The 14,885-nt window shown below is 41.5% G+C and overlaps 1 protein-coding gene across 1 annotated transcript in view; it reads left to right on the forward strand.

The window, feature by feature from the left end:
• The window catches only part of LOC124789619 (15-hydroxyprostaglandin dehydrogenase [NAD(+)]-like), an 86,958-nt gene that overhangs the window by 55,227 nt on the left and 16,846 nt on the right, over positions 1-14,885 (forward strand). Inside the window, exons 4-5 of the mRNA XM_047257039.1 lie at positions 2,825-2,931; positions 11,594-11,767. Of these exons, the coding sequence (XP_047112995.1) occupies positions 2,825-2,931; positions 11,594-11,767 (281 nt within the window). The remainder of the gene's footprint in view (positions 1-2,824; positions 2,932-11,593; positions 11,768-14,885) is intronic.

A 14,885-nucleotide genomic window follows, 5' to 3' on the forward strand; every position in this document is an offset into this window, starting at 1 on the left:
AGACGAATCCTGATTCTATATACACCATAACGATGGATTTATCTGTATGTGGAGACTCAGAGGGGAACGAATGTTGCCATATTGCATATGTTATCATCATATGGGGCTTTCATCTAGTGTTATGGAATCAGAAGCCATTCGGTACGCAACAAGATCACCTCTGGTTCACACAGCTGATAATTTGGGTAGTACACATTACACTGAGTTCTATCTTAAGTTATTTGTGTAGTCAATCTCTCATCAGTGGAACATTTCCAGATGCTGAAATATGCTGAAGTTAAGCCTCTTTACAAGAAGAGGGATAAAGAGACACCATCGAACTATCTACCAATTTCACTTTTGCTGGCTTTCTCAAAAATATTTGTAAAGGTTGTGTTCAAGCCTCGCCTTAAGCATCTGACTGCAAGTAATATATTTTCAAAGTCACAGTTTGGATTTCTTAAGGGTTCTGACATAGAGAAGGCTATTGACACTTACAGTGAGAATGTATTTAATTCATTAGATAATAAATTAGAGGCTACTGGTATTTTCTGTGACATGTTAATAGCCTTTAACTGTGTGAACCACACCTTTCCCTTAAGTAAATTAGAATATTATGGTGTCACTGGCAATGCTGCGAAATGGTTTGACTCATATCTAACTAACAGGAAACAAAGGGTGTCACTGGTCATTGCAGAATACCTGTGCAATAAGCAGTCAGTCTTCATCTAATTGGGAATTAATTACATGTGATGTTCCTCAGGTTCCATCTTGGGTCCATTGCTTTTTCTTGTGTGCATTAATGCCCTCTCAGCTGTTACATTTCCAGATACTAAGTTTGTTTTCTTTGCAGATGATACAAACATTGCAGTAAGTAGGAAGTCAAGTACAGATTTAGAAATAGCTGCTAATCAAATTTTTGCTGACATTAATAAATGGGTTAAAGCATGTTCACTGTCATTAAACTTTGAAAAGACCCACTATATGCAGTTCAGAACCTGTAAGAGATTTCCTTCCAGCAGGTGCAATAACATGAAGACATACAGATCGAAGAGGTTGACAGTGTTAAATTTCTGGGATTACAACTAGGTAATAAATTCAGTTGGGAAGGGCATACCACAGAATTGCTTAAGCTCCTAAACAAGTCTGTATTTGCAGTGAGAATGATGTCAAATGTAGGAGATACAAGTATAAAAAATTACATACTTTGCTTACTTTCATTCTGTTATATCACACGGGATCATATTCAGGGGTAACTCATCAAACTGAGCAAAAGTTTTTAGTGTGCAAAAGTGTGTAATAAGAATCATTTGTGGTGTAAATTCAAGAACATCATGTAGAAACCTGCTCAAGGAACTTTGTATTCTAACCACTGCTCCTCAGTATATTTATTTCCTTAATGAAATTTGTTGCAAGTAATATATCGCTTTTTTCCAAGCAATACCACAATACATAGTAGCAGTACTAGGAATAAGAACAATCCACATTAAGTCCTAAAATCACTTACCTCAGTCCAAAAAGGGGCCCAATATTCAGGAACACACATTTTCAATAAATTGCCAGCAACCATTGAAAACTTGGTTTCAGATAAAGCACGCTTTAAACAGAGTTTTAAAGACTTTTTGATAGGCAACTCCTTCTACTCTATAGATGAATGTCTTAACAGAGACTGTTAGACCAGCTTAACTAAAAGTGTCTGTTAGATTTCAGTTTTGACAGCACTTGGCCACAACAGTCAAGATTAGGTATTTTGTGTATGATAAATTTACTAATAATGCATAACAATGCTTCATTCTGGCAGTACATTAATTCCGTAAATATTAGCTGTTCCAGTTATCTGTATGGTATTCACCTATTTTGATGATCTCCTGACAAAGTAGTAAGTATTATATTAAAATGTTTTATGTTTTTATGTTATACTTACAATTGCTATTGCAATTTTAATGGTCAGCAGTATATAACTGCAACAAAGTCTTGATGTTTGCGAGTTTCATGTTCGATGGATCATTTGTATGATAAATCGTAATGATATGGAATGAGTCATTTTAACATCACAACTTAATTTTTAAGTATAGCTACTTACTGGATATATATATATATATATATATATATATATATATATATATATATATATATATATATATATATAGAGAGAGAGAGAGAGAGAGAGAGAGAGAGAGAGGTAGATGTGAGTTAGAAATTCCTGCCCACCACCTTTCAGATGTTACAGAAAAAGAAATTCTTCTACAGGATAGAAGTTGTCAGGGATTAACGTTTAGTTTGTTTTCAAAGCTTTCTTTGCTAAGTGTCAAACATTTTATATCCCTGGGTAAGTAATGAAAACTTTTGGTTGCATCATTGTGCACCTTGTTTGTGAAAAAGATAACATTAATGTGGGGTAATGAATGTCAGCTTTCCTCCTGGTATTGTGATTACACACATCCTTGCTCCTTTTGAACTTCAGTGAATTATTTACAACAAAATTCATGTGTGAATAAATATATCTCCTTAAACAGGGGTCTATAAGATGATTGTGGATTAGCGACAAATATTAATCTTACAGCACGTTTTGAGCAATTAAGACTTTCTTTCTTAAAGATGAGTTACCCCAGAACATTATTCCATGTGACATTATTGAATGAAAATATGCAAAATACTTCAACTTACTGATTTGTCTCTTCCCAAGATTTTCAACGATACTAAGTGCAAAAGTGGCTGCACTAAGTTGTTTTAGGAGTTCCAAAATGTGTTTTTATTTTTCAGTTTAAATTCTCATCGATATGAACACCTAATAATTTTCAACTGAACAGAAATGAATTGAAAAACTGAGACTATCTTGTTTCAGAGGTCTTCAAAGCAGCCAAATCAACATTCAACCGTCTGGACATCGTGATCAACAATGCTGGCATCATGCGTGACTGTGTGTGGGAGAAGCAGGTGGACATCAACGTGGTACGTAGCAACACGAGTATACCTCCACTTCCCTGTTTTTTGAGTCCTTTTCTTTGTCGCATTGTCTTCGACTGGCATCTGTCTTCAGTCTGTCCCCAGTCATCTACAAATTCATCATACCATTTTCAGTCATCTGTTCTGTTGAATTCATTCAAAGGCATCTGACCATTTATACACCGCCTGACAAAAGAAGTAAAGCAGCCAGAAGACACGGACAGCTGCCAATGTAACTTCGTACATGTACACACAATCGGCAGGTATATAAATGACTCGAATTGCAGTTCTCTGTGACAGGCAGAACGGTCACCAGAATGGATTAGTATTCGTTGTATTTAGTTTTATTACCAGGCCTGGTAAGGTATATACGGGGCATGAACAGCGTCAGATGTTGAGTGATCACTGAAGGACACGGATATGATGGTTACTCGTTTGAAACAGCGTCATCAACCTCTGACACAGTTTAAAAGCGACCTCGTTGCGAGTCTTCAGTTGGCTGGCTGGTCGGATCGTGCAGTGTCCAGATTTATTGAGCTTTCTGACATGACAATAGCCCAATGTGGTCAAGGTTCCGATAGACCACGTCCGACCATCACAAATGGGTATTGGCATACTGTGCACCAAGCACATCATAATCACTCGACATCTGCGACTTCCATTCAAGAAGAAGTAGTGGACACTTTGCAACGTTCTGTGTCATCCTGTACCACTGATCAGAGACTAGCTGCTGTTGGAGTAAGGAGCTATGGTCCCATGCGTAGGCTGCCATTAACACCTCAAGACAAACGGCTGAAATTGGGGTGATGCCGTGATCTGGAAGCATGGACACCTGATTAATGGCGTAGCGTATTGCTCAGAGACGAATCGCGTTTCTAAAATACCCCAGATGACAATACTCCTGGTACCATCGTGTGGGGAGCCACTGGTGATGACTTCAGATTGGGGATGGTGGTGACCGAGGGAACGCTGACAGCACAACTGCACGTCATGGACATCCGGTGTCCTCATGTGTTACAGTATCATGATGCCAGTTTTAATAGGCCAATACTCGTCCACACATAGCACGTATCTCTATGAAATATCTACATAATGGTGAGGTACTCCTGACCAGATCCCCAAATCTATCATCAGTCTCCAGGATATCGAGGACCGCTTAGATCCATTGTGGATCGGCTAGCCTCTGGAGGGGATTCAACGGCTTTACGAGAGCCATCACAAACGAAAAAGTGCCTGCATCCAGACTTGAGTCTGTGCATCATACTGATAAGTGGGCTCATAATGCCAAGTTCTTTCTTAAAATTTGTTCAATTTTCTAATCACTAAAGTAGTATCATATACTGTCTCAGACAGTGAAGTTTCAATTCGTTTCCTCCTCACCTTCTAGGTGCTTCAGTTTTTTATCAAGTTGGTTGGTTGGTTGGTTGATTGATTTGAGGGAGGGTACCAAACAGCGGGTTCATCGGTCTCATCGGATTACGGAAGGATGAGGAAGGAAGACGGTCGTGCCCTTTCAAACGAACCATCCCGGCATTTGCCTGAATGGCGGAAAACCTAAAATCGGGATGGCCGGACGCGGGTTTAAACCGTCGTCATCCCGAATGCGGGTCCAGTGTGCTAACCCAAAGATTCGTGGCATACCAGTTTTATTTCGAAACACTTCCCCCTTCCTATTCGATTCTGAAAGAATAATTGTAGCTACCGCTCTGTATAGCACAATTTTTTTCTAATTTTATCTTCGTGTCCATTGCTTTGCTTCGCAAGAAAGGTATTAAAAACCATGCACCTATAAACTTCATGTCTATTATATAAAAGTACACTGCTGTGCAAAACGTAACGACAAAAGTAACTTTCGCATGATGTGTCGGTAGCACCTAACATAACTCGACGAAACTTCGACCATACAAAGATAGAACCGCTACAATGCGTTATAGAAGGTAACTGAGATTAATACCCTGTGAGAGGAACAGAAATGACACTTTTATTCACGATAATTACTCTGAAATCAGAGAGTCATTTCCTACAGAAGTTGGTGATACAACAAAATAGAGTCTTGCCCAATTGTAGCATCGCTCCAGCTGTGAAATAGTGACGAAGGGGGTCATTTGATGCTACTTACGTTTGCTTGCAACTGATTTGCGGTAACAGAAGATCAGCATCTGAGAATAAAAGACTAGTCGGCGACGATAACAGTTTTCGTTTCGTTCCCGTTCAGAACACTGGCGGCAAAGATGACTGTCATAATTTGAATGGGTATGTGAAACAGAAAACCAGGTACAAACATTTTTGAAGGAAGATGGTCATAGGAGTAAAAAAAAAAATGGTGACTACGTTTGAGATATACATTTCCAATGTTACAATTATGGCGACAGAAAAGATGGTGGGGACAAAGTCCTTCCTAATCATATACGTTGATGAGCAAAAATATCATGAACAACTGCCTGTCGCGAATGTGAAAGTCGGCCTAGAAAAGTATGTAGGGAGTCATACATGGAGTCATTCTAGCGACAGTATGGACTGTATTAGGGCTCTCGATAAAATATCGATATATACTTCTCCCCTATATATCGATGTCAAAATGGTAATATCGAGTGCCTATATTTTTATTTTGTGTTGTTTCACAATTTTCGGTAAATATTTGAAGTTGTTCTTTTGAAATTAAAGTGGAACATAACTTTAGTTTCACTGGATGAAGGAGTCTTACTACTTTTTGAACATTCATCAGGTCCAATCTTTCTCTTTGATTGTGTGAAGCAAGTACGTGTACCACAAAGTGCGACATGGCTGCGAATTGAGCGGTGATCCGAATATAGAATAAATCTCCTTTACTTCAATTCTAGTGAATAGGATATGTTTTTATAAAACAGATCTGAAGATGGTCATTATAGACCGAAACCGGCAGTCTCGTGACAAAACAATGATGACTATTGTGACTATAGACGTGAAGTAGAGAAAAAAATATGTAGCACAAAAGAAGTCCGATTGCAAAGTGAAGGGGGGGGGGGGGGAGCTAAGGGGGACAGGTAGGCTATTAGCTTGTTGATTTACAGAATATCTAATATATCAATGCTTAAATCTACAGCTCTAAAAGCGGCAGTATATATACAATATGCAGCCGATGTTTTTATAGGCCAGAACGTAGATATCGTTTCCGCCGATATATCGATCTCTTTCCGATACATCGAGAGCCAATAGTGATGTTCCCGATATTTTTAAAAATATCAACAGTTTTGGACAGTATACGGGGAAGTCCACTGACATAGCAACTATGACACATAGCGGAATTTCGTGGCCAGGCGCCTGGGAACGAGAGTCTCGTGAAGAGTGAGGCTAGTAGGCAGTACACATGCTACTGGAAAGTAGTTGAAGGACAGTGAAAGCACAAATGGGCGACGAGATGGTGTACGTCCAAGACTCAGTGTGTAAGACGGCGGCTTGTGCAATCTCTAAAGCGGAATCTGTGACAGATATAACAACAGTGTAGGTACAAGTGACAGTTCTTGTGCAGGTTGGGTACTTCAGGTCAATCAAACTGTTTCCCAGCAGTCTCCAGTTCGTACACAGCATGTAGTGAGACAGAAGAACACTCTGGTGCTGAAATCAGTTCTTTTCGGATGCGTGAACATGTGTAGGATTTTCACGCCATTCTGTCGCCAGTTTGCTGGGAGAGAGCTTCTCTTGGCTTAAGCAACACTGTGCAAGCATATTTTGCTAAATTCCTGTAGGATGCCTCTATTTTTAGAAGTCAAGGTTAGGTCGGGAAAATTCTTCACGATTGCTGCATGTTCCAATTGAAACGCAACTTAGTTTTCTTTGTGACACGGCTAGAGTCAAATGTCCATGTGTGTGGCAATATCTATGCATATTTTATGTATTCGTGAGCAACTGCGTTATTCAATCCCTATCTCATTCAACAGCACGTGAGCACATTGTTTTGTCATATTTTGTGGAGATTGTCTATTTGGTCCTTTGTGTAAAGCCAGATATTCTTTGCAGACATTTATACATGACTGCCTATTCTTTATCTGAAGTCATTACAATTAGATCACATTCGTAACCGTAATACGGGTTCGTCTGCTTATCTTGTTGAAACTTCTTTCGTTTACTCTTAGAACATGTAGTTATGCACGATCACAACTCCACTAGTCAAATCATCTTTCTTCTGTTTAAACTAATGACTTACCCACTTTGTAGTACCACATACTCTTCTCATATTTTACTTAATCTTTCAGCTTCTGATAAATACTTGTGATGCAGTTTGTTGATGAATGCAGTTTCGCCGGCAGATTTGTTTTCAGATGAGTTCTCATAAAAAGTTTGTTTGGATGTCGCTAGTGTCACAGGCTCATGCTTTTGCTATGTAAGTCAGATTTCAGTGCTTTATCAGATACCACAGGCTACATCGACAACCATCTGTATAAGAGAGACATCTTTACACTAAACATCTATTAACTTTGCAAATTTCCTCTTGTTATTCTAACTAATTTGTTTCCTTCTCAGACACAAATAAATCTTTTCATTGTGTAAGGCTAGCCAGGTATGCTAATAAAACATATCAATTGATCCAGATGCTGTCTTTCTTCGCTATACTTTGTTAAGTATGTTGTAGGTGATTAGTAGCTGTTAGAAAGTGGTGGTATGTTTACCAATTAACAAGCGTAATTGTCCAATAGCTTTGTTTTATTTTGTCTCCATGTGTCCCTCTTCCTCAAAACAAACAATAATTACTTCATCCCCCTTCCCTCTCCCCCCCCCCCTCTCCATAACTTTCCCCACCTCTGCCTCGGCTCAGATAATGAGTATGCTTTTGTTTTCTGCATATGTCCTTCCCTTGCCACCCCTCCGCAGCACCGACCATAGAGCCACGAATTCTTCCATAACCAAATCAGATGACTATACGATATGTTGAACGACTGTTATCCCTAATTTGGCCAAAAACGGACGGACATGAATGCCACGGTGGGCCAGATACGATGACAAAAAAGAAACATGCAACACTGTAGCTCTCGTGTACACGAAAAATCCGTTGGCAATCGCTAAAAAAGTGTTAGTTCATAAAACTTCAGTCTACATAGCCCCTTCCTTCGAACAATAGCTCCTCTTGTTTCACATGCAATAAATCAGTTCCAGAACTTACTGAACCTTCTTCGTGTCTCTGTTTTCAACAATACAAAAGTTTTTACAAACTTACATTTTCGTTGTGTGGAGATGATATACAATTTAAGTTCCAATATTTTCTCCTTCTATCTAATGTTAATCTTTTTGTCCTTTTATTAAAAGCAGAGACGGTATAGTAATACCAGGCCCCCACAACCGCACGAGTGGTCGGCTGTGAAGAGCGGACAAATTGAATAGCTGGCTGGCGGCCATTAGAGTGGTAAACTGACGCGCTGAGTTCGAATATTTATACATCGCTTTTGGTTATAAAATGCCTTCCCTTGAGTTAGGTCACAAACATAATGCCTCATTTAAATACATCACTACAATATACTTTTTAATTTATGAACAAATAGCAACTAGTCACTGTTTATGAATTTATCTTACGTACTACATGGAATCTGCCGTAGCTAAAAGTTATGGACTGGACCCCTAGCATTTTTCGTAGTTCATTTACGATAGATGTACGCAAAATGCATAAAAATACTCGAATATTTGCCCACTATATTAATAGATATTTTCTGACTCTACCTTGCTTTAGATTTTATGACGAGAAGTGCGTTGTATACGGCATAGTGCTTTGGCAACTCACGACGAAATTATCAAGTTTCAACCTAACCTAGACCGTGAAAACACTACCTATCAGCCAATTTTCTTCAAAATGATCAGAACATATAAAATGGTATTCAGTCGGTCGAAAATCTTGCCTCCTGACAGCGTGTAACCATTTTTGTAACAGCTGTGGTTTTGAGAAAGGAAACCTGCAAATAGATGCACAGACATTATGCTAATACCGTGTTACAAAAACATTTATTAAGCAAGTGCACCGACATACAAAACAACTTAAAATATCCACATACCTGTGAAATGTAATATTCGTTCCTTTCTCGAATTTATTTGTTCAATTAATCGCTGCACAATTCTTCACCATTGTACTTCTTTTGATTGGAACGCACAGACAGTAGAATTACGAGTAACAAATACTGTATGTACGCCCCAACAAATATACAACGTTGAATCAGGGTCTTCATAAACAACAATACTACACAACACATCAGACTACAACCACTATAATGGCGTCCAGCCGAAGGTTCAAATTATCCCGCGACTGCAGCGCCATCAGTGAGTCTAGTTATTTTTTACAAGGTCTTTGAGTAATACAGAGAGGTCCAGAATAATTTAGATACTCCGATAGTTAATATCTTTGGAGCAAAATGAAATATCGTTGCAATTTTGCGCGGTAGCGTAGTCCATTGTTTGTCAATAGATCTTGGCGCGCGTTTTCCAGCAGATGACAGCGCAGACATGAATGACGTAAGATTATCATTTGGGCAACACAAAGCTGTGCCCGCCACGGTCTCCAGACCTTACACCTCTTGACCTCTACCGATGGGGGACCCTGAAAAGCGAAATTTATCAACAGAAGCCAGTAACACTGAACGTGCTACGAGAAACCATCGAGGTGTCCTGTGCGGCTGTCACACCGGGAACACCGACAGCCATATTTCGGTCAAGAGTTCAGCGGCATCGACATAGTTTGGCTACTATTGGCGGTCACGTTGAACACGTAATATAACCTTCCCCTGCACAAGAATTGTAACGGTCTGTCATTTTGTTTCAATAATATTGACTATCAAAGAGTCTCTGCATTATTTGGAGCCCTCTGTAGTGCAAAAGTGATAAAAATCACAAAATATCTTCATGTAACGGTACACTCCAGTTTCTAGACGACGAGCCTGGTAATTTCCAAGAATGTTTGCCTATCGAAGTCGCAGGGTGCAAACGATATATATCGAACAGGCGACTGTAAATCGATCACGCAGCTGTGGTGGCGGGCGTTATGATAAATCATTTGTGAGATGCTAGGAAAACCCAAACGATTTATGACGGAAGTGAATGGGATGTCTGGTATTGTAGACGTTTCTTCCGCCGATTGCCTCACGTGGAAGAATCTGATTCCATGCTTAAGCAATGCAGAAAATTGTTTGAAGTTTTGTCGGAAATATGGCACTCTACCCATATTTTTTCGTGACATTGGCAGAGTCTACCCAGGTTACGACAAAAAGGGTATGCTTCCCGTAGCATATGCATCAAATGGACTTTGTCATGGCGACAACGTCGACGTGTGAGGTAATTCGTTTCCTTCGTAATTGCCGGCCTCCGGGGCCGAGCGGTTCTAGACCCTTCAGTCGGGAACCGCGCGACCGCTGCGGTCGCAGGTTCGAATCCTGCCTCGGGCATGGATGTGTGTGATGTACTTAGATTAGTTAGGTTTAAGTAGTTCTAAGTACTAGGGGACTGATGACCTCATATGTTAAGTCCCATAGTGCTCAGAGCCATTTGGACCAGCCTTAGTAATTACAACAATTTTAGTAACGCTCTTTCGTCGTTGTTGTAGTGACCATTATAAACATGCTTATAACGCCTGCCACCACAGTCGCGTGATCGATTTAGAATCGAACGTTCGATATACAGGGTGTTACAAAAAGGTACGGCCAAACTTTCAGGAAACATTCCTCACACTCAAATAAAGAAAAGATGATATATGGAGATGTGTCCCGAAACGCTTAATTTCCATGTTAGAGCTCATTTTAGTTTCGTCAGTATGTACTGTACTTCCTCGATTCACTGCCAGATGGCGCAATTGAAGGAAGGTAATGTTGACTTCGGTGCTTGTGTTGACATCTGTGAACGTTTTGGCAGGCATTGTTGGTGATGTCTTGATTGGACCCCATGTTCTTCCACCTACGCTCAATGGAGCCAGTTATCATGATTTCATACGGGATACTCTACCTGTGCTGCTAGAACATGTGCCTTTACAAGTACGACACAACATGTGGTTCATGCACGATGGAGCTGCTGCACATTTCAGTCGAAGTGTTCGTACGCTTCTCAACAACAGATTCGGTGACCGATGGATTGGTAGAGGCGGACCAATTCCATGGCCTCCACGCTCTCCTGACCTCAACCCTCTTGACTTTCATTTATGGGGGCATTTGAATGCTCTCGTCTACGCAACCCCGGTACCAAATGTAGAGACTCTTCGTGCTCGTATTGTGGACGGCTGTGATACAATACGCCATTCTCCAGGGCTGCATCAGCGCATCAGGGATTCCATGCGACGGAGGGTGGATGCATGTATCCTCGCTAACGGAGGACATTTTGAACATTTCCTGTAACAAAGTGTTTGAAGTCACGCTTGTACGTTCTGTTGCTGTGTGTTTCCATTCCATGATTAATGTGATTTGAAGAGAAGTAATAAAATGAGCTAACATGGACAGTAAACGTTTCCGGACACATGTCCACATAACATATTTTCTTTCTTTGTGTGTGAGGAATGTTTCCTGAAAGTTTGGCCGTACCTTTTTGTAACACCCTGTATAACGTTTGCACACTGCGGCTTCGTTACGCAAACGTTCTTGGAAATTACCACGAGCGTAAAGGTAAGCTAGCAAAATGTGCTTGAAGCTGTGTGTGATGTGCTTCTACGGTGGTTGCTTCCCGTGTGCAGAAAGGCGTGGTGTACGGCCTGCTGCTGGCGTACAAGTACATGGGCAAGCAGAACGGCGCTGCCGGCGGGGTGGTGGTCAACCTGTCTTCTCTGGCCGGCCTCGAGACCACCCCTTTCCTGCCCATCTACTGCGCCACGAAGCACGGTGTAACAGCACTCACGCGTGCCTACGGGGTGAGTCAGAGAGTCCGCAAAAATAGCCTCAACACTTTTTTAATTTAAGACTAATCAGTACCACACACAATATGTTTTCTTTACAAGACGCACACTTACCACTGACTTCTGACGCTACGTCATGTGAAGCTGTGATGTTCCTGTCAATACTTCATCTACGACGATGAACAGAGGTCGAAGCAGTGAATTAAAATTTTTACCTACGCCAGGATTCGAACCGGGGTCTGTTTCCTACTTTTTTAAATGTATTTATTTATTTTTTGACATGATTACATTTAGGAAACGTGTACAAATGAGAATTCTAGTAACTCAGTGTTACAAGTAAGTGTTACAACAACAAAGGTGGCATGAAAGAGTAATCAAAAAAATAAAAATGTAAATCACTGATGCAATTCCAACTAAAAGGTTCTTCAATAAATGTAACTGGTTCCACTTGGTACTTCGCCATCGTTATCTGATATCTCCATCAGCGCCTTTGAAGGGCATCTGCAACGGAGGCATTCTGCTTCGCTAGTGCCTCAAGGAAAACAGCATCCTTGCAGCAGCCTGTCTCTTCCTTCGCTCATGGCTGACAGCAGAACGTTCAGCCGTTAGTGTGATGCGGCACAGAACATTAACCGCAGCTTGGCACTCCCCAGCTGAGTGGGGGGTTAGCGAAAACGCTGCGTAAATAATTTGCGAAGAGCGTACGGTATTTCGCTGTGCGTTCGAGGGCAATGTGAGCATTTTGTAGGAACCACCAGTAATAAAGCTGCTCTTTCTCTCCGTCGCTAAAGATATAGGTGACGGTAAGTCCTTTGAACCATGTAAGCGCATGATATTTTGCGGTCGGAAAGTAAGTTTCATCTGGACAGGGTAGGGTCTGAGGGTCAATCATATCAGGAGTGACCCGGAGGTAACAAGCCAATGTCTTCTGTGTTAGTCGCCTAACTCCGGACGATGATGCGCAAGTAAAACGATGTTCATCGGTATCCAAGAGGTGACAATCTGGGCAATAAGGTGAGTCTGCCAGTCCAATAGTGTGGAGTCGCTGTCGTGTGACATATTTTTTGTTGGCGATCTGATCGAACGCACCGTGGATGACAGAAAGTTGTGGTGTATCGTTTTCCACACTCTTGGCCAGTGAACCGTAGGGTCTTGTTTTCCACCACGTTATGGGGAACAGCCCGCAGAAGGTTGGTATGAAAATCTTTCGCCTTTGGTGGACGTGTGGCGGAGAGGTTCGAGCTGACGTAGCTGTAATCAAGAATGAAGGTCGACACATGGGAGAGCTGTGGTGCGACGTGCGCCACCGACGCCGGCGGAACGTTAAGAGACTGGCATCAGTTCACTAGGTAGGTGCGCTAACCACTACAGCATCCTGGCACTGTGGCTAACACAGCTTACCCTAGTACATCGCCGGCCGAAGTGGCCGTGCGGTTAAAGGCGTTGCAGTCTGGAACCGCAAGACCGCTACGGTCGCAGGTTCGAATCCTGCCTCGGGCATGGATGTTTGTGATGTCCTTAGGTTAGTTAGGTTTAACTAGTTCTAAGTTCTAGGGGACTAATGACCTCAGCAGTTGAGTCCCATAGTGCTCAGAGCCATTTGAACCATTGAACCTAGTACATCTCCTTCCTCAATACAAACACCAGTTCACACCTCAGCCCTGGGTTTGAATACCAGCCTTGGCAGAAATTTTATTTCATTGCTTTGACCTGTTTTCATTGTCATAGATGAACTTGAGACTTAATATGTCACTGAAATATATAATTTAGTGATTAATATTACTGTCACACATTCACATTGTAACCTCCCAACAGTAAAAATAAGTACAACATTCACATTCAGTGTACCCTACCAATAGTTTATTATTCCGTAACCTCGCAATAATAACGTGACTAACCTCTCAATAAAAAATGTGATTCATATGTAACCTTTCAATAATTAACTGACTGTGAATCTAAACTGCTAAATTTGGACGTCAGAAGTGCTGCGTCGGGGCCCTGAAAGATCATACTGAATTGGAAATTCTTACCTCTATGAAGTCGCCGAATAACTCGAATACAGGGTGAGTCACCTAACGTTACCGCTGGATATATTTCGTAAACCACATCAAATACTGACGAATCGATTCCACAAACCGAACGTGAGGAGAGGGGCTAGCGTAACTGGTTAATACAAACCATACAAAAATGCACGGAAGTGTGTTCTTTAACACAAACCTACGTTTTTTTAAATGGAACCCCGTTAGTTTTGTTAGCACATCTGAACATATAAACAAATACGTAATCAGTGCCGTTTTGTAAAATGTTAATTACATCCGGAGATATTGTAACCTAAAGTTGACGCTTGAGTACCACTCCTCCGCTGTTCGATCGTGTGTATCGGAGAGCACCGAATTACGTAGGGATCCAAAGGGAACGGTGATGGACCTTAGGTACAGAAGAGACTGGAACAGCACATTACGTCCACATGCTAACACATTTTTATTGGTCTTTTTCACTGACGCACATGTACATTACCATGAGGGGTGAGGTACACGTACACACGTGGTTTCCGTTTTCAATTACGGAGTGGAATAGAGTGTGTCCCGACATGTCAGGCCAATAGATGTTCAATGTGGTGGCCATCATTTGCTGCACACAATAGCAATCTCTGGCGTAATGAATGTCGTACACGCCGCAGTACATTTGGTGTAATGTCGCCGCAGGCTGCCACAGTACGTTGTTTCATATCCTCTGGGGTTGTAGGCACATCACGGTACACATTCTCCTTTAACGTACCCCACAGAAAGAAGTCCAGAGGTGTAAGATCAGGAGAACGGGCTGGCCAATTTATGCGTCCTCCACGTCCTATGAAACGCCCATCGAACATCCTGTCAAGGGTCAGCCAAGTGTTAATTGCGGAACGAGCAGGTGCACCATCATGCTGATACCACATACGTCGACGCGTTTCCAGTGGGACATTTTCGAGCAACGTTGGCAGATCATTCTGTAGAAACGCGATGTATGTTGCAGCTGTTTGGGCCCCTGCAATGAAGTGAGGACCAATGAGGTGGTCGCCAATGATTCCGCACCATACATTTACAGTCCACGGTCGCTGTCGCTCTACCTGTCTGAGCCAGCGAGGATTGTCCAC

This window comes from Schistocerca piceifrons, chromosome 3 (genome assembly GCF_021461385.2).
Source record: "Schistocerca piceifrons isolate TAMUIC-IGC-003096 chromosome 3, iqSchPice1.1, whole genome shotgun sequence".
Taxonomy (NCBI): Eukaryota; Metazoa; Arthropoda; class Insecta; order Orthoptera; family Acrididae; genus Schistocerca; species Schistocerca piceifrons.